This window comes from Zonotrichia leucophrys, unplaced genomic scaffold (assembly GCF_028769735.1).
Source record: "Zonotrichia leucophrys gambelii isolate GWCS_2022_RI unplaced genomic scaffold, RI_Zleu_2.0 Scaffold_446_41732, whole genome shotgun sequence".
Taxonomy (NCBI): Eukaryota; Metazoa; Chordata; class Aves; order Passeriformes; family Passerellidae; genus Zonotrichia; species Zonotrichia leucophrys.
The window spans coordinates 1-19135 of NW_026992651.1; the positions used below are offsets into that span (position 1 = coordinate 1).

General features: G+C 64.4%; 2 protein-coding genes across 2 annotated transcripts; both read right to left on the bottom strand.

The window, feature by feature from the left end:
• Positions 1 to 513: 513 nt before the first annotated feature.
• LOC135441713 (spliceosome RNA helicase DDX39B-like) lies at positions 514 to 8468 on the bottom strand (the record flags this gene model as incomplete). The annotated part of the gene is made up of 4 exons (XM_064701256.1): positions 8410 to 8468; positions 4582 to 4817; positions 1522 to 1649; positions 514 to 596 (listed from the first exon to the last, which is right to left on the bottom strand). Coding segments are annotated over exons 2-4 (422 nt in total), but the record flags the coding sequence as incomplete, so codon positions are not given.
• A 363-nt stretch (positions 8469 to 8831) lies between these two features.
• On the bottom strand, positions 8832 to 18829 carry LOC135441715 (sialidase-1-like). The gene is given in 8 exon segments (XM_064701257.1): positions 8832 to 9091; positions 11085 to 11310; positions 12375 to 12557; positions 13982 to 14052; positions 14055 to 14115; positions 14118 to 14245; positions 15516 to 15768; positions 18695 to 18829. Coding segments are annotated over 8 exon segments (1251 nt in total). The 5' UTR covers positions 18803 to 18829; the 3' UTR covers positions 8832 to 8870.
• Between the last annotated feature and the right edge of the window lie 306 nt (positions 18830 to 19135).

The following is a 19135-nucleotide window of genomic DNA, read 5'->3' on the forward strand; positions in this document are numbered from 1 at the left end:
CTCAATTCCTGAGACCCCTCCTCAATTCCCAAAATTCCCCCAGACCCCTCCTCAATACCCCCAGAATCAATGCAATGGGTCTGAGAAACCCCCCAGACCCATCACGGGTGTGGCACAGCACCAGCACCGACACCTGGGGGGCAGAAATGGGGTGGGAGACCCCTCCTCAATTCCAGAGACCCCTCCTCAATTCCCAAAATCCCCCAGACCCCTCCTCAAATTCCCCAGGATCAATGCAGACCCCTCTCATTATCAGAAACCCCCCAGGGCCATCACAGGTGTGGCACAGCCCAGCACCGACACCTGGGGGGAAAGGGGTGGGAGACCCCTCCTCAATTCCAGAGACCCCTCCTCAATTGGAGAGACCCCTTGAATATCCCGAATCAATGCAGACCCTTCCTCTTTATCAGAAATCCCCAGACCCCTCACGGGTGTGACATCACCAGCACCGACACCTGGGGGGAAACGGGGTGGGAGACCCCTCCTCAATTCCAGAGACCCCTCCCCCAATACCCCCGAGACCCCCCCAATCTCTGAGACCCCTCCTCAATATCCTCAGATCCCTCATGGGTGTGGCACATCACCAGCACCGACACCTGGGGGACAGAAATGGGGTGGGAGACCCCTCCTCAATTCCTGAGACCCCTCCTCAATTCCAGAGACCCCTCCTCAATTCCTGAGACCCCTCCTCAATTGGGGAGACCCCTCCTCAATATCCCCAGAATCAATGCAGACCCCTCCTCATCATCAGAAACCCCCCAGACCCATCACAGGTTCATGGGTGTGGCATCACCAGCACCGACACCTGGGGGGAAACGGGGTGGGAGACCCCTCCTCAATTCCTGAGACCCCTCCTCAATTCCAGAGACCCCTCCTCAATTCCTGAGACCCCTCCTCAATATCCCCAGGATCAATCCAGACCCCTCCTCATTATCAGAATGCCCCCAGACCCCTCCTCAATGCCCCAGACCATTCGCGGGTGTTTACATCACCAGCAGAAATGGGGTGGGAGACCCTCCTCAATTCAGAGACCCTCCTCAATTCCAGAGACCCCTCCTGAATTCCAGAGACCCCTCCTCAATTCTGGTGCAGACCCCTCCCCAATTCCCCAAGCCCCCCCGTACCTGCCCTGTGCTGGGCTCCAGCTGCTGCAGCGTGGCCAGCACAAACACGGCCGTGCTGCCCCTCCCCAATCCATTCAGGACCCCTCCCAAAGCCCCCCCCAATTTCCCCCAGCCCCTCAGGACCCCCGTACCTGCCCCGTGACGGGCTCCAGCTGCTGCAGCGTGGCCAGCACAAACACGGCCGTGCAGCCCCCTCCCCAATTCCCCTGCAGCCCCTCCCCAATTTCCCCCAGCCCCCCAGGAGCCCCTGTACCTGCCCCGTGCTGGGCTCCAGCTGCTGCAGCGTGGCCAGCACAAACACGGCCGTGCAGCCCCCTCCCCAATTCTGGTGCAGACCCCTCCCCAGCCCCCTGGGACCCCCCAGGAAACCCCCCGAGCCCCCTCCCCAGTTGTGTACCTGCCCCGTGACGGGCTCCAGCTGCTGCAGCGTGGCCAGCACAAACACGGCCGTTTTGCCCATGCCCGACTTGGCCTGGCACAGCACGTCCATGCCCAGGATGGCCTGCGGGATGCACTCGTGCTGCACTGCAGGGAGAGAGGGAGAAATGGGGGTCAGAGACCACCGGGGACCCCCAGAAAGGGGATCAGAGACCCCCAGAGACCCCCAAAAGGGGATCAGAGACCCCCAGGATGGCCTGGGGGAGGCACTCGTGCTGCACTGCAGGGACAGAGGGAGAAATGGGGGTCAGAGACCACCGGGGACCCCCAAAAATGGGATCAGAGACCCCCCGAGACCCCAAAAGGGGATCAGAGACCCCCAGGATGGCCTGGGGGATGCATCGTGGGTGCACTGCAGGGAGAGAAAGAGGGAAATGGGGGTCAGAGACCCCGGGGACCCCCAGGAAAGGGGTCCTGAGACCCCAGAGACCCCCAGGGAAACCCAGAGCCCCCAGGATGGCCTGTGGGATGCACTTGTGCTGCACTGCAGGGAGAGAGGGAGAAATGGGGGTCAGAGACCACCAGGGACCCCCAAAAAGGGGATCAGAGACCCCCAGGATGGCCTGCGGGATGCACTCGTGCTGCACTGCAGGGACAGAGGGAGAAATGGGGGTCAGAGACCACCAGGGACCCCCAAAAAGGGGATCAGAGACCCCCAGAGACCCCAGGATGGTTGTGGATGCACTCATGCTGCACTGCAGGGAGAGAGGGAGAAATGGGGGTCAGAGACCACCGGGGACCCCCATGAAGGGCACAGAGACCTCCAGAGACCCCCATGAAGGGCACAGAGACCCCCAGGGATCCCTGGAGGGGCACAGAGACCCCCAGGATGGCCTGCGGGATGCACTCGTGCTGCACTGCAGGGAGAAAGAGAGAAATGGGGGTCAGAGACCACCAGAGACCCCCGTGAAGGGCACAGAGACCCCCAGATACCCCCAGGATGGCCTGGGGGATGCACTCGTGCTGCACTGCAGGGAGAGAGAAATGGGGGTCAGAGCAGGGATGGTCCCAGACCCAGGACAATCTCAGACCCCAAAAATCTCCCCCAAAACCCCCCAAAATCCCCCAGCCCCACCTTCGGAGGGGTGCTCGAAGCCGCAGTCCACGATGGCGGCAGCAGCTCGGGTTTGAGCAGGGATGGTCCAGACCCCAAATCCCCCCAAGATGTTCCAGAACCCCCCAGGACAATCTCAGACCCCCCAAATCCCCCCAGATCTCCCCCAGCCCCACCTTCGGAGGGGCGCTCGAAGCCGCAGTCCACGATGGCGCAGCAGCTCGGGTTTGAGCAGGGATGGTCCACAGCCCCAGGACATATCAGACCCCCAAATCCCCCCCAAAACCCCTCCAAATCCCCCCAGGATGGTCCCAGACCCCCCAAATCCCCCAAATCCCCCCAGCCATCCCCCTTCGCAGGGCGCTCGAAGCCGCAGCCCACAATGGCGGCAGCAGCGCGGGTTTGAGCAGGGATGGTTCCAGAACCCCCAAACCCCCCCCCAAACCCCCAAATCCCCCCAGGATGGTTCCAGAACCCCTCAGGATGGTCCCAGACCCCCCAAATCCCCCCAAATCCCCCCAAAATCCCCCAGCCAATCCCCACCTTCGGAGGGGTGCTCGAAGCCGCAGTCCACGATGGCCGCGCAGCAGCTCGGGTTTGAGCAGGGATGGTCCCAGACCCCAAGACAATCTCAGACCCCAAACCCCCAAAATCCCCCCCAAAATCACCCCAGCCAAACCCACCTTCGGAGGGGTGCTCGAAGCCGCAGTCGACGATGGCGCGCAGCAGCTGGGTTTGAGCAGGGATGGTCTCAGACCCCCAAATCCCCCCCAAACCCCCAAACCCCCCCAAATCCCCCCAGGATAGTTCCAGACCCCCCAAATCCCCCCAGCCCCACCTTCGGAGGGGTGCTCGAAGCCGCAGTCCACGATGGCGGCAGCAGCTCGGGTTTGAGCAGGGATGGTCCCACAGCCCCCAGGACAATCTCAGACCCCCCAAAACCCCCCCAAATCCCCCCAAAATACCCCCAATCCCACCTTCGGAGGGGTGCTCGAAGCCGCAGTCCACGATGGCGGCAGCAGCTCCCGTTTGAGCAGTGCAGAGCCCCCAGGAAGGTTCCAGACCCCCCAAATCCCCCAGGATGGTTCCAGAACCCTCAGGATGGTCCCAGACCCCCAAATCCCCCAAATCCCCCCAAAATCCCCCAATCAATCCCCACTTCGGAGGGGTGCTCGAAGCCGCAGTCGACGATGGCGCGCAGCAGCTCGGGTTTGAGCAGGGATGGTCCCAGACCCCCAGGATGGTTCCAGACCCCCCAAATCCCCCCCAAAATCACCCCAGGATGGTTCCAGACCCCCCAAACCCCAGTCAATCCCCACCTTCGGAGGGGTGCTCGAAGCCGCAGTCCACGATGGCGGCAGCAGCTCGGGTTTGAGCAGGGATGGTCCCAGACCCCCCAAACCCCCCAAATCCCCCCCAAACCCCCTAAAATCTCCCCCAAACCCCTAAAATCCCCCAAACCTCCCAAAATCCCCATTCAATCCCACCTTCGGAGGGGCGCTCGAAGCCGCAGTCCACGATGGCGGCAGCAGCTCGGGTTTGAGCAGTGCCAGAGCCCCCAGGAAGGTTCCAGACCCCCCAAATCCCCCCCAAATCCCCCAGGATGGTTCCAGACCCCTCAGGATGGTTCCAGACCCCCCAAATCCCCCCCAAATCCCCCCAGTCAATCCCCACCTTCGGAGGGGTGCTCGAAGCCGCAGTCCACGATGGCGGCAGCAGCTCGGGTTTGAGCAGTGCCAGAGCCCCCAGGATGGTTCCAGACCCCCCAAATCCCCCAAAACACCCCAAAATCCCCCAGCCCCCACCTTTGGAGGGCGCTCGAAGCCGCAGTCCACGATGGTGGCAGCAGCTCGGGTTTGAGCAGGATGGTCCCACTGCCCCCAGGACAATCTCAGACCCCCAAATCCCCCCAAAATCTCCCCAAAACATCCCCAAATCCCCCCAAATCCCCCAGTCAATCCCCACCTTCGGAGGGGTGCTCGAAGCCGCAGTCCACGATGGCGCGCAGCAGCTCGGGTTTGAGCAGGAAGTCCCGGAAGCCCGAGCTGTGGATGGACACGTAGGAGCCCTTCACGTCCTTCTTGGGCGCCGCCTCGGCGCCGTCGGGCCCGGCCGCGTTCTCCACCTCGTCATCCTCGTAGTCCAGCAGCTCGTTGTCCACGTCGTTCTCCGCCATGCTGGGCTGGCGCGGCAGCTGCTCCCTGCGGACGGGGAAATGGCTGTTGGGGCTACCAATGTCAGTCTTGGGCTACCGACATCAGCCTTGGGCTAGTGAAATGGGAATTGGGCTACCGACGTTGGCCTGGGGCTACCAATGTCAGCCTTGGGGCTACTGACCACTCCTGGGGCTAGTGACATCGGCCTGGGGCTACCGACATTGGCCTGGGGCTACCAACATCAGCCTGGGGTTACCAATGTCAGCCTTGAGATAGTGAAATGGGCATTGGGTTACCAACTTTGGCCTTGGGTTACCAATGTCAGCCCTGGGGCTACTGACCACTCCTGGGGCTACTGATCACTTCTGGGCTACCGACATCAGCCCTGGGGCTACTGACCATCCCTGGGGCTACGACATTGGTCTGGGACTACTGAAATGGGAATTGGGCTACCGACACCAGCCTGGGGCTAGTGACCACTCCTGGGGCTACCAATGTCAGCCTGGGGCTACTGACCATTCCTGGGGCTAGTGACCACTCCTGGGGCTACCAATGTCAGCCTGGGGCTACTGACCATTCCTGGGCTACCGACATTGGCATTGGGTTAGTGAAATGGGCATTGGGCTACCGACATCGGCCTGGGGCTACCAACATCAGCCTTGGGGCTACTGACCACTCCTGGGGCTACCGACATCGGCCTGGGGCTACTGACCACTCCCGGGGCTACCAACATTGCCCTGGGGCTACCAATGCCAGCCTTGGGTTACCAACATCAGCCTTGGGCTACTGAAATGGGCATTGGGCTACCAACATCAGCCAAGGGATGGGCTAGTGACATGGGAATTGGAGCTACCAACCAACCTCAGCTCTGGGGCTACTGACGTCACCCCTGGGCTAGTGACATGGGAATTGGGCTACCAACATCAGCCTTGGGCTAGTGACATGGGAATTGGGCTACTGACATCAGCCTTGGGCTAGTGAAATGGGAATTGGGGCTACTGATCACCAATGGGACTCCTGGTCACTACAGGGGCTACTGATATCGGCCTTGGGGCTACCAACATCAGCTCTGGGCTAGTGAAATGGGAATTGGGCTACCAACTTTGGCCTTGGGTTACCAATGTCAGCCCTGGGACTACTGACCACTCCTAGGGCTAGTGACATTGGCCTGGGGCTACCAATGTCAGCCCTGGGCTACCGACATCAGCCTTGGGCTAGTGAAATGGGCATTGGGGCTACCAACATCAGCCTGGGGCTACTGACCACTCCTGGGGCTACCAATGTCAGCCTTGGGCTAGTGAAATGGGCATTGGGCTACCGACATCCGCCTGGGGCTACCAATGTCAGCCTGGGGCTACCAACATTGGCCTTGGGCTACCAATGTCAGCCTTGGGCTACTGACCACTGGGCTACCAACATCGGCCTGGGGCTACCGACATTGGCATTGGGGCTACTGACCACTCCTGGGGCTACCGACATCGGCCTTGGGTTACTGACATGGGCATAGGGGCTACCGACATCAGCTTTGGGCTAGTGAAATGGGCATTGGGCTACCAAGATCAGCCTTGGGGCTACTGACCACTCCTGGGGCTACCGACATCAACCTTGGGCTACCAACGTCATCCCTGGGCTAGTGACATGGGAATTGGGCTACCGACATTGGCCTGAGGCTACTGACCACTCCTGGGGCTACCAACATCAGCCTTGGGCTAGTGAAATGGGCACTGGGCTACCAAGATCAGCCTGGGGTTACTGACATCAGCCCTGGGTTACTGACATGGGCATGGGGCTACTGGCATCAGCCTGGGGCTACTGACCACTCCTGGGCTACCAACATCAGCCTTGGGGCTACCAACATTGGCCTGGGGCTACCAATGTCAGCCTGGGGCTACTGACCACTCCTGGGGTTACCAATGTCAGCCTTGGGCTACTGACATCAGCCTTGGGCTAGTGAAATGGGCATTGGGCTACCAACATCAGCCTGGGGCTACTGACATCGGCCTTGGGCTACCAATGTCAGCCTGGGGTTACCAATGTCAGCCTTGGGCTAGTGAAATGGGCATTGGGCTACCAAGTCAGCCTTGGGGCTACTGACCACTCCTGGGGCTACCAACATCGGCCTGGGGCTACCAATGTCAGCCTTGGGCTAGTGAAATGGGAACTGGGGCTACGACATCGGCCTGGGGCTAGTGACATGGGCATTGGGCTACCAACTTTGGCCTGGGGCTACCAACACTGGCCTGGGGCTACTGATCACTTCTGGGGCCACCAACATTAGCCTTGGGCTAGTGAAATGGGCATTGGTCTACCGACATCAGCCTGGGGCTACTGACATTGGCCTGGGGCTAGTGACATCGGCTGGGGCTACCAATGTCAGTCTTGGGCTACCGACCACCCCTGGGGCTACCAACGTCAGCCTTGGGGCTACCGACATCATCCTTGGGGCTACCAACATCAGCCTTGGGCTAGTGAAATGGGAATTGGGCTACCAAGATCAGCCTTGGGCTAGTGAAATGGATATTGGGGCTACCAACATCAGCCTTGGGGCTACTGACCACTCCTGGGGCTACCGACATCGGCCTGGGGCTACCAATGTCAGCCTTGGGCTACCAACATCAGCCTTGGGCTAGTGAAATGGGCATTGGGGCTACCGACATCAGCCTTGGGGCTACTGACCACCAATGGGACTCCTGGTCAGCAGTGGGGCTACTGACATCGACACTGGGGCTACGACATCAGCCCCGGGCCACCAACATCAGCCCTGGGCTAGTGACATCAGCCTTGGGATACTGACCACTCCAGCGGCTACCGACATGGGCACTGGGGCTACCAACATCAGCCTGGGGCTACTGACAGTGGCTTTGGGGCTACTGACCACCAATGGGACTCGTGGCCACCACTGGGCTACCAACACCGGCCCTGGGGCTACTGACCACCCATGAGACTCCTGGTCACCACTGGGGCTACCAACATCAGCCCTGGGACCACCGACCACCCCGGGGCTACCGACACCAGCCTTGGGGCAACCGACATCAGCCTCGGGACCACCGACATCACCCCTGGGGCTACCAACATCACCAATGGGGCTACAAACATCAGCCTCGGGACCACCGACAACCCCCAGGCCACCGACATCAGCCCTGGGGCAACCGACACCTCCCCGGGGCCACCGACCCCGACCCCAGCAGGACCCAGGTGCGCACGAAGGAGCTCCGGGACCTCCAACCCCCCCGGAGAGTGGGGCCGGGGTCAGCACCGCGCGGCCCCCGGTGGTCCGGGACCCTCAGCACCGCCAAAATGGGTCTGGGGGCGTTCAGCACCGAGCGGCGCCCGGAGCACCGGGGGAATCACGGGAGCCCCGCGCGACTTCCGAGACCGGAACGCCCCGAGCCCGCCGGAGCCCCCCGAGCCCGCCCCCTCCCCGTGAGGGTCCCTCAGAGTTCCCCTCCCCGGCGCCGCCATCTTGGAGCGCACAACGGCGGCGGCCCCGGCGCGGCCCCCGAGCGGCGGCGGCGGCCCCGGAGCGCTGAGGGGAGCGCGGGGGGCCCGGGAGGAGCGGGAGGGAGCGGCGGGAAGGGGCGATGGGCGGCGGGGGCGGCGATGGCGGCGGATGCGGCTCCGGCCGGGCCCGACTCACCCCGAACGCTGCGACCGCCGCGACCGAGAGGGCGGGGCTGAGCGTCACTTCCGGTCCGGCCCCGCGCGCGCTCAGGGGGCCTCGCCCACAACCAGGCCCGGGGCTGCCGGCGGCGATCGCCTGAGCGGCAGGTCCGGGCCCGCCGCCGCTCCCGCTGCCCCTCCCGGCGCTCCCGCCGCCTCCCGGGGCTCCCTCCGTTTCCCCGCCGTGCCGCCCCTCGTCTCCTGCCCTGCCCCACACCGGCCCCGCCGAGTGCAAACCTCCGCTCAGGCAGCACCGCGGACAGCCCCGCTGCAAGGTCCTCAGGGAGGCCGCGCGCCAAGCGAAGGCCCCCGGCAGAAGCCCCGCCCTCCACCGCGTCGCTATGGCGACGGTTCCCGCCACCGTCAGGCCACGCCCACCCAGAGATGACGCAACGCGGCTCTGAACCAATCGCTTTATTGCGCGCGCAAGGGGCGGGGTCAGAGGTCTCCGGACAGACTGATGGTGGCCAATGAGACGGTCTCGGTGGAGAGGCTCCGCCCCTTCTCGTAGATGAGGTAGACCAAGGGGGCGGGGCCTTCTTCCTCGGGGGGCGGGGCCGCCAGCGTCGAGTACCCGCTGGGCCCCTCCCACACGCGCAGGCCACGCCCCCACCACGTGGTGCCGTTGTCGAAGCTCCAGCGCAGAGTCAGGTTCACGCCTGGGGGCGGGGCCAGTCAGAGACATGCCCATATTTAGACCACGCCCATAATGAGGGCACACCCCTTCAAAAGTCCCGCCCCCTTCACCCCCAAAGTGGGACCTGGGGACCCCCCCAGAGCTGGGACAGCCCCTGACCTCTGACCCTAAAGAGCCCCCAAATGTGACCCCGTGTCCCCAAAATGTCCCAGCCATGTCCCCCTCTGTGTCCCCTGCCTGGTGTCCCCAAATGTCCCCCCAGTGTCCCCCCAATGTCCCTGTGTCTGTCCCCAATGTCCCCCTCAATGTTCTCAATCCCCCCAATATCCCCACTGTCCCCAATGTCCCCAGTCCCCCCAATGTCCCTCAATGTCCCCAACACCCCCAATGTCCCAAATCCCCCCAATGTCCCAAATCCCCTCATTGTCCCCAATCCCCCCATTCCCCCCAATATCCCCAATTCCCCCAATGTCCCCCACTGTCCCCAATGTCCCCATTGCCCCCCAATGTCCCCATTGCCCCCCAATGTCCCCAATCCCCCAATGTCCCCAATCCCCCCAATACCCCCAATGTCCCCAATGTCCCCACTGTCCCCAATGTCTCACGCTCCGTCTCCTGGGCCGGGTTGCTGAACAGCACCAGCCCGTGCTGGGGCAGCGCCAGCGCCCCAATGTCCCAAATGCCCCCAATGTCCCCAATCCCCTCAATCCCCCCAATGTCCCCAATGTCCCCAATGTCCCCAGTCCTCCCAATGTCCCCAATCCCCCCAATCCCCCAATGCCCCCCAATTCCCTCAATGTTCCCATTGTCCCCAATCCCCCCAGTGTCCCCACTGTCCCCAATGTCCCCACTGTCCCCAATCTCACGCTCGGTCTCGTGTGCGGGGTTGCTGAACAGCACCAGCCCGTGCTGGGGCAGCGCCAGCGCCCCAATGTCCCCAATGTCCCAACCCCCCCAATGTCCCCAATCCCCCCAATGTCCCCAATCCCCCCATTCCCCCAATGTCCCCACTGTCCCCAATGTCCCCCACTGTCCCCAATCTCTCACGCTCTGTTTCGTGTGCGGGGTTGCTGAACAGCACCAGCCCGTGCTGGGGCAGCGCCAGCGCCCCAATGTCCCCAATCCCCCCAATGTCCCCAATCCCCCCATTGTCCCCAATGTCCCCATTCCCCCCAATGTCCCCAATCTCCCCAATGTCCCCAATGTTCCTGATGCCCCCAATGTCCCCAGTGTCCCAATCCCCCCAGTGTCCCCAATCCCCCCAATGTCCCCAATGTCCCCAATGTCCCCAATCCCCCCAACTCCCCCAATGTCCCCAATCCCCCCAATGTCCCTCAATGTCCCCAATCCCCTCAATGTCCCCAATCCCCCCAATGTCCCCAATCCCCCCAATGTCCCCATTCCCCCAATGTCCCCAATGTCCCCATTCCCCCCAATATCCCCATTGCCCCCCAATGTCCCCAATGTCCCCAATCCCCCCAATGCCCCCAATCCCCCCAATGTCCCCACTGTCCCCACTGTCCCCAATGTCCCCAATGTCCCCACTGTCCCCAATGTCCCCAATGTCCCCAATGCCCCCCAATGTCCCCAATGTCCCCAATCCCCCCAATGCCCCCAATCCCCCCAATGTCCCCACTGTCCCCAATCTCACGCTCTGTTTCGTGGGCCGGGTTGCTGAACAGCACCAGCCCGTGCTGGGGCAGCGCCAGCGCCCCAATGTCCCCAATGTCCCCATTGTCCCCATTGCCCCCAATGTCCCCAATGTCCCCAATGTCCCCAATGTCCCCAATCCCCCCAATCTCCCCACTGTCCCCATTGCCCCCCAATGTCCCCAGGCCCCCCAATCCTCCCACTGTTCCCAACCCCCCCAATGTCCCCAATGTCCCCATTGCCCCCAATGCCCCCAATGCCCCCATTCCCCCCAATGTCCCCATTGCCCCCCATGTCCCCCCAATGCCCCCAATCCCCCCAATGTCCCCATTCCCCCAACCCCTCCAATGTCCCCAATGTCTCACGCTCTGTTTCATGGGCCGGGTTGCTGAACAGCACCAGCCCGTGCTGGGGCAGCGCCAGCGCCCCCGCGGCCACGGCCGGGTCCGGCAGCTGCGGCTCCAGGGTGACGCTGGCCGGGGACAGGGACTCGCCGCCGTCCCAGCTGCGCGCCCGCATGCGGCACCGGCACCGGTACCAGCCCTGGTTGCGGATGCTGACGGCGATGGAGCCGTCGGGCAGCTCGAATGGCTGGGGGGGGGGCATTGTGGGGAGGGGGTCAGGGGGGGTAATCGAGACCCCTCCCCACTATCAGGGCAGGAAGGGGGATGGGGTGGCACTGAGGAGATCCAAAATTCCCCTGGTCCTCAAAATTCCCCTGGCCCCAAAATCTCTCAAGGTTCAAACCTACCCCAGTCCAGGGAGCCCCAAATCCCCCAGCCCCAAAATCTCCCAATCCCAAAATCCCCAGCCCCAAAATCCCCTGGCCCCAAACCCCCTCTGAGAGCCCCAAATCCCCAAATGCCCCTCAGCTCCAAACCCCCCCAGAATCCCCAGCCCCAAATCCTCCTGACCCCAAACCCCTCTGGAAGCCCAAACCCCAAATCTCCCCAGCCCCAAACCCCCCCCAGAACGCCCCCAGCCCCAAATCCCCATCCCAAACCCCCCAGAACGCCCCCAGCCCCAAATCCCCCTGACCCACAAACCCCTCTGAGAGCCCCAAATCCCCAAATGCCCCTCAGCCCCAAACCCCCCAGAACGCCCCAGCCCCAAAGCCCCCCAGCCCAAATCCCCCTGACCCAAACCCCCTTTGGAGCCCCAAACCCCCAAATGCCCCCCAGCCCCAAACCCCCCCCCAGAACGCCCAGCCCCAAATCCCCCCAGAACGCCCCAAACCCCAAATCCCCCTGAACCCCAAACCCCTCTGGAGAGCTCCAAACCCCAAATGCCCCCAGCCCAAACCCCCCCAAACCCCCCAGCCCCATAAATCCCCAGCCCCAAATCCCCCAGACCCCAAACCCCTTTGAGAGCCCCAAATCCCAATCCCCGCCCCAAACCCCCCAGAATCCCCCCCCAAACCCCAAACCCCAAATCCCCCCGCCCCAAACCCCCAATCCCCCAGCACCAAACCCCCCAGAACGCCCCCAGCCCCAAATCCCCGACCCCCAAACCTCCCTGACCCCAAACCCCCTCTGGAGAGCCCAAATCCCAAATGCCCCCCAGCCCCAAACCCCCCCCAGAACGCCCTCCAGCCCCAAATCCCCTGACCCCAAATCCCCCAGCCCCAAACCCCCCCAGAACGCCCCCAGCCCCACCTGGCACTCGTCGGGGGTGAAGTCGTGGGGGCGCCGGGGGGCTCCGAAGGGGATGGCGGGCAGGACCCCCCCCCGGTGCCAGCTGTGCCCCCCATCGTCGCTGAGCAGCAGCGAGACCCCGTCCCGCTCCAGGGTGCCGTGCCCACAGAACACCAGCCGGCCCGGGAACGGGGGCAGCTGCTTCTGAAGGGGCAAAAACAGGGTTAAAAACCCCCCAAAAAACACACAGAGACCCCCCAAAAACACCAAACCCCAAAGTATCACTGAGACCCCAGACCCCTCAGAGACCCCGTGCCGTGCCCACAGAACACCAGCCGGCCCGGGAACGGGGGCAGCTGCTTCTGGAGGGGGGAAATGTGGGGTGAGAGACCCCCCAAAAATACCCAGAGACCCCCCCAAAAACCCCTCAGACCCTCCGACCACCCCAAACCCCTCAAGAACCCCAAAATACTCCCCAGACCCCGACCCCAAACCCCCAAGTCCACCCCAAGACCCCCAAATTCCCTCAGATACCCCAGACCCCCCAAATTCCCCCAAAACCCTCTTAAATACCCCCAAGACCCCTCAAACCCCCCAAGACCACCCAAAGACCCCCCAAACCCCTCCAGACCCCCCCAAATACCCCCCAGGACCCCCAAACCCCACATAGACCACCCCAAGACCCGCCCAGGGACCCCCCGCAAGACCCCCATGAGGACGCCGCCAAGATGGGCCGCTCGAGGACCCCCCAAACCCCATGACACCCAGAGACCCCCCAAATACCACAGACCCCCAGACCACCCAAATCCCCTCAAGAACCCCCCAAAAACCCCTCCAGACCCTCCAGACCCCCCAAACCCCCCAAAACGCCCCAAATACCCCTCAAGACCCCTCCAAGACCCCCCAAAACCCCCAGGACCCCCCAAACCCCCATAGACCACCCCAAGACCCCTCAAATTCCCTTCCAGATACCCCTAGACCCCCAAATTCCCCCCAAACCCTCATAAATACCCCCCAATAGACCCCCAAGACCCCCTAAAACCCCTCAGACCCCTCCAGACCACCCCAAATACCCCCCAGGAACCCCCCAAACCCCCCATAGACCCCCCAAACCCCCCAATGACCCCCCAGACCCCCCAGACCACCCCCAAACACCCCCCAAATACCCCCCAGGAACCCCCCAAACACCCCAAGACACCCCAAGACTCCCCAAACACCCCTCAGACCCCTCCAGACCACCCCAAATCCCTCAAGAACCCCCCAGAACCCCCCAGACCCCCCATAGACCACCCCAAGACCCCCAAAAACCCCCCAGACCCCTCCAGACCACCCCAAGACCCCCCAAATACCCCCCAGAACCCCCCATAGACCACCCCAAGACCCCCCAAAAACCCCTCAGACCCCTCCAGACCACCCCAAATCCCCTCAAGAACCCCCCAAAAACCCCCCAGACCCCTCCAGACCACCCCAAGCCCCCCCAAATACCCCCCAGACCCCTCCAGACCACCCCAAACCCCTCAAGAACCCCCCAAAACCCCGCAGCCCCTCCAGACCCCCCCAAAAACCCCTCAGACCCCTCCAGACCACCCCAAACCCCCCAAAACGCCCCAAACCACCCCAAACCTCACCTGGATGCCGGAGCCGGGCCCGGGGGCGAACACCTCGCCCCCCACCACGTCCGAGAGGTTCTGGGGGGTCCCCAGGAGCGCCCCCCGTCGGGGGAGCGCAGCAGGAGGGTGGCGGGGGGTCCGCAGGCCTGGGGGGGTGGGCGCAGCGGGCAAAGAGCAGCAGCACCTCCTGCCCCCCCCCCGGCGCCAGCAGCGCCCCCAGGCTCAGCCCGTCCCCCCCCCAGCCGTCATCGGCCACCACCTGCGTGGGGCCCCAGGTGGCACCTGCGAGAGGGGGGGGGCAGTGTGAGAGACCCCCAGAGACCCCCACAGAGACCTTCCAGAGATCCCTGAGAGACCCCTGAGAGACCCCCAGCCCCGTCCCCCCCCCAGCCGTCATCGGCCACCACCTGCGTGGGGCCCCAGGTGGCACCTGTGAATTAGGGGGGGGACAGAGTGAGACCCCAGGACCCCCCCAGAACTTCAGAGATCTGAGCCCGAGAGACCCCCAGCCCCCCCCCCACTTCATCGCCACCACCTGCGTGGGGCCCCAGGTGGCACCTGTGAACGGGGGGGGACAGGTGAGAGACCCCCCCCAGAGACCCCAAACCCCTCCTAGAGACCCCCCAGAACAACCCAGGGCCCCTGAGAGCCCCCATGGACCCCCGACCCCTCCCCATTCTCCACCACCTGCGTGGGGCCCCAGGTGGCACCTGCGAGAGGGGGGGGACAGGTGAGAGACCCCCCCCAAAACAACCCAGGGACCCCAACCCCTCCCCATTCCCACCACCTGCGTGGGGCCCCAGGTGGCACCTGTGAATTGAGGGGGGGGACAGGTGAGAGACCCCCAACCCATTCTAGAGACCCCCCAGAACAACCCAGGGACCCCCAGAGATCCCCAAAGATCCCTGAGAGACCCCCAGCCCCGTCCCCCCCCCAGCCGTCATCGGCCACCACCTGCTGGGGCCCCAGGTGGCACCTGTGAATGGGGGGGGGCAGGTGAGAGACCCCCCCCAGAGACCCCAACCCTCCTAGAGACCCCCCAGAACAACCCAGGGACCCCCGAGAGCTCCCCATGGACCCCCGACCCCTCCCCATTCTCCACCACCTGTGTGGGACCCCAGGTGGCACCTGCGAGAGGGGGGGGACAGGTGAGAGACCCCCCCCCAAAACAACCCAGGGACCCCCAACCCCTCCCCATTTCCCACCACCTGCGTGGGGCCCCAGGTGGCACCTGTGAATGCGGGGGGGCAGGTGTGAGACCCCCCTAAAATAACCAGAGACCCTATGGACCCCAGAGACCCCCAGAGATCCTGAGAGACCCCAGCCCGTCCCCCCCCAGCCGTCATCGGCCACCACCTGTGTGGGACCCCAGGTGGCACCTGTGAGGGGGGGGACAGGTGTGAGACCCCCCCAGGGACCCCCAGAGCCCCCCAAACCCTCCCGAACCCCTCTCAGATCCCCCCCAAATCCCCCCCCAACCCCTCCAAGACCCCTCCCCATTACTCCCCGACCCCCCCCCCCCATTTGCCCCCCTCCCCAATTCGCCCCCCACCTCCGTCGGCGGAGCGGCGGCACGCGATGATCTTGGCGCCCACGTCGGCCGCGGAGCGCTTGCGGCCCTCGGCGCAGGCCAGCAGCGCCCCCCCCGCGGGGGCGGCCAGCAGCGGCACCCGGAACGTGTGCACGCCCCCCCGGAAGGGCGGCGACAGCGGCGGGGACCCGCCGGGAACGGGGAGCGGGACCCCCGGCGGCTGCGAGCCCCCGCTGACCCACAGCACCTGCTCGCGCACCACGCGGGGGCGCACCTGGGAAAATGAATGAGGAAATGGGTCAGGGGGCGTGGGGGAATTGGGGAGGGGTCCCACAGCACCTGCTCGCGCACCACGCGGGGGCGCACCTGGGAAAATGGATGGGGGAAATGGGTCAGGGGGCGTCCCAAGGGGGCGTGGGGGAATTGGGGAGGGGTCCTCAAGGAACCCACAGCACCTGCTCGCGCACCACGCGGGGGCGCACCTGGGAAAATGGATGGGGTAAAAATGGGGCAGGGGGCGTGGGGAGGGGTCCTGAGGGGAATGGAACAGTCAGGGGGGGAATTGGGGAGGGGTCCCGAGGGAACCCACAGCACCTGCTCGCGCACCACGCGGGGGCGCACCTGGGAATAGGGGGAAAAATGGGTCAGGGGGCGTGGGGAGGGGTCCTGGAGGAGGGAAATGGGTCAGGGGGAATTGGGGAGGGGTCCTGGGGGGAACCCACAGCACCTGCTCGCGCACCACGCGGGGGCGCACCTGGGAAAATGGATGGGGAAATGGGTCGGGGGCGTCCAAGGGGAAATTGGGGAGGGGTCCTAAAGGTGGGGAAGGGTCCTGGTGGGAATTGGGGAGGGGTCCCACAGCACCTGCTCGCGCACCACGCAGGGAGCGCACCTGGGAATAGGGGGAAATGGGTCAGGGGGTCCTGGGGAATTGGGGAGGGGTCCTGAGGGAACCCACAGCACCTGCTCGCGCACCACGCGGGGGCGCACCTGGAAAATGGATGGGGGAAATGGGTCAGGGGGCGTCCCAAGGGGGAATTGGGGAGGGGGAAACCCACAGCACCTGCTCGCGCACCACGCGGGGGCGCACCTGGAAATAGGGGGAAATGGGTCAGGGGGCGTCCCAAGGGGGTCCTGGGGGAATTGGGGAGGGGTCCTAAAGGTGGGGAAGGGTCCTGGTGGGAATTGGGGAGGGGTCCTGGGGGGAATTGGGGAGGGGGGAACCCACAGCACCTGCTCGCGCACCACGCGGGGGCGCACCTGGGAATAGGGGAAATGGGTCAGGGGGCGTCCTGGGGAGGGAGGGGATATTGGGGAGGGGTCCTGGGGGAATTGAGGAGGGGTCCTGGGGGGAATTGGGGAGGGGTCCCACAGCACCTGCTCGCGCACCACGCGGGGGCGCACCTGGGAAAATGGATGGGGGAAATGGGTCAGGGGGCGTCCCAAGGGGGAATTGGGGAGGGGGGAACCCACAGCACCTGCTCGCGCACCACGCGGGGGCGCACCTGGGAATAGGGGGAAAAATGGGTCAGGGGCGTGGGGAGGGGTCCTGAGGGGAATGGAACAGTCAGGGGGGGAATTGGGGAGGGGGGAACCCACAGCACCTGCTCGCGCACCACGCGGGGGCGCACCTGGGAAAATGGGGAGGGGGAAATGGGTCAGGGGGCGTGGGGAGGGGTCCTGAGGGGAATGGAACAGTCAGGGGGGGAATTGGGGAGGGGTCCCGAGGGGAATTGAGGAGGGGGGAACCCACAGCACCTGCTCGTGCACCACGCGGGGGCGCACCTGGGAAAATGGATGGGGAAATGGGTCAGGGGGCGTCCCAAGGGGGAATTGGGGAGGGGTCCTGGGAGGGGGGAACCCACAGCACCTGCTCGCGCACCACGCGGGGGCGCACCTGGGAATGGATGGGGTAAAAATGGGTCAGGGGGCGTCCCAAGGGGGAATTGGGGAGGGGGGAACCCACAGCACCTGCTCGCGCACCACGCGGGGGCGCACCTGGGAAAATGGATGGGGTAAAAATGGGTCAGGGGGAGTGGGGAGGGGTCCTGAGGGGAATGGAACAGTCAGGGGGGGAATTGGGGAGGGGTCCCAAGAGTGGGGAGGGGTCCTGAGGGTCTCTGGGTGTTCCCGGTGCTCCCTGAGGGTCCCTGAGTTGTCCCCGGGGGTCTCTGAGGGGTCCCCGGTGCTCCCTGAGGTGTCCTTGGGGGTCCCTGAGGGGTCTTTGACGATCCTTGGGGGGTTCCTGGTGGTCCCTGAGGGGTCCCCGGGGGTCTCTGACGATCCCTGAGGGGTCCTGAGGTGTCCCTGGGGGTCCCCGGTGCTCCCTGAGGGGTCCCCGGTGCTCCCTGAGGGTCCCTGAGGGTCCCTGGGGGTCCCTGAGGGGTCTTTGACGATCCTTGGGTGTCTCCGGGGGTCTCTGAAGGGTCCCTGAGGGGTCCCCGGGGGATCTCTGAGGATCCTTGGGGGTCTCTGAGGGTCTCCGGGGTGTCCCCGGTGCTCCCTGAGGGTCCCCAGGTGTCCCTGAGGGGTCTCTGAGGGTCCCTGAGGGGTCTCTGAGGGTCCTTGAGGTGTCTCTGGTGCTCCCTGAGGGGTCCGGGGGTCTCAGGATGTCCCCGGGTGTCCCTGAGGGGTCTCTGAGGGTTCCCCGGGTTGTCCTCGGTGCTCCCTGAGGGGTCTCTGAGGTGTCCCCGGTGCTCCCTGAGGGGTCCCCGGGGTTCTCTGGATGTCCCCGGAGGTCCCGGGGATCTCTGAGGGTCCCTGAGGGGTCTCTGAGGTGTCCCGGGTGTCCCTGAGGGGTCCCCGAGGGTCTCTGACGATCCCCGATGCTCCCTGAGGGTCCCTGAGGTGTCCCCGGGGCTCCCTGAGGGGTCTCTGAGGTGTCCCCGGGTGTCCCTGAGGGGTCCCGAGGGTCTCTGACGATCCCCGATGCTCCCTGAGGGTCCCTGAGGTGTCCCCGGGGCTCCCTGAGGGGTCTCTGAGGGTCCCCGGTTGTCTCTGAGGGGTCTCTGACGATCCCTGAGGGATCTCTGAGGTGTCCCCGATGGTCCCTGAGGGGTCCCCGGTGCTCCCTGAGGGGTCTCCGGTCCCGCCCCCGTTCCGGTGCTGAGGGCGGGGCTCTCTAACGGAAGCCCCGCGCGGTTCCCGGGGACGTTCCCGGGGGATTATTTGGTTTAACCAGGGCGGGGGGGTCTCGGTACCGTCTCGGGGGTCGCCACCCATCGCGCGGCGGCGCCGGCCGCGAACAGGCCGAGGATGAGGAGGAGGAGGAAGAAGAGCGGCGGCGGCGGCGCCCGCCCCGCGCCCATCGCGGCCCCTTTAAGAGACACCGGAAGCGCCGCGAGACGGGCCTGGGCGGGGCTTGCTCTTAAAGCGGCCACGGCTCGGAAAAAGGGGAGGTCTTAAAGCGGCAATGCCCGCCCGGGGTGGGGACCGCAGGTATTAAAAAAAATTTAATTTTTGGAAACGGAGGGATTTTATTAACTTAGGAATTATTGATTTGGGGTTCATTAATTCGGGTTTACTAATTTGGTCTTTATGAATTTTGGGTTTTTTCGATTCTGTTTTCCTTTTATTCTGGATTTTATCAATTGTGGGTTTTTATTGATTTTCATTTCATTGTTACTGCACTTTCTTGATTT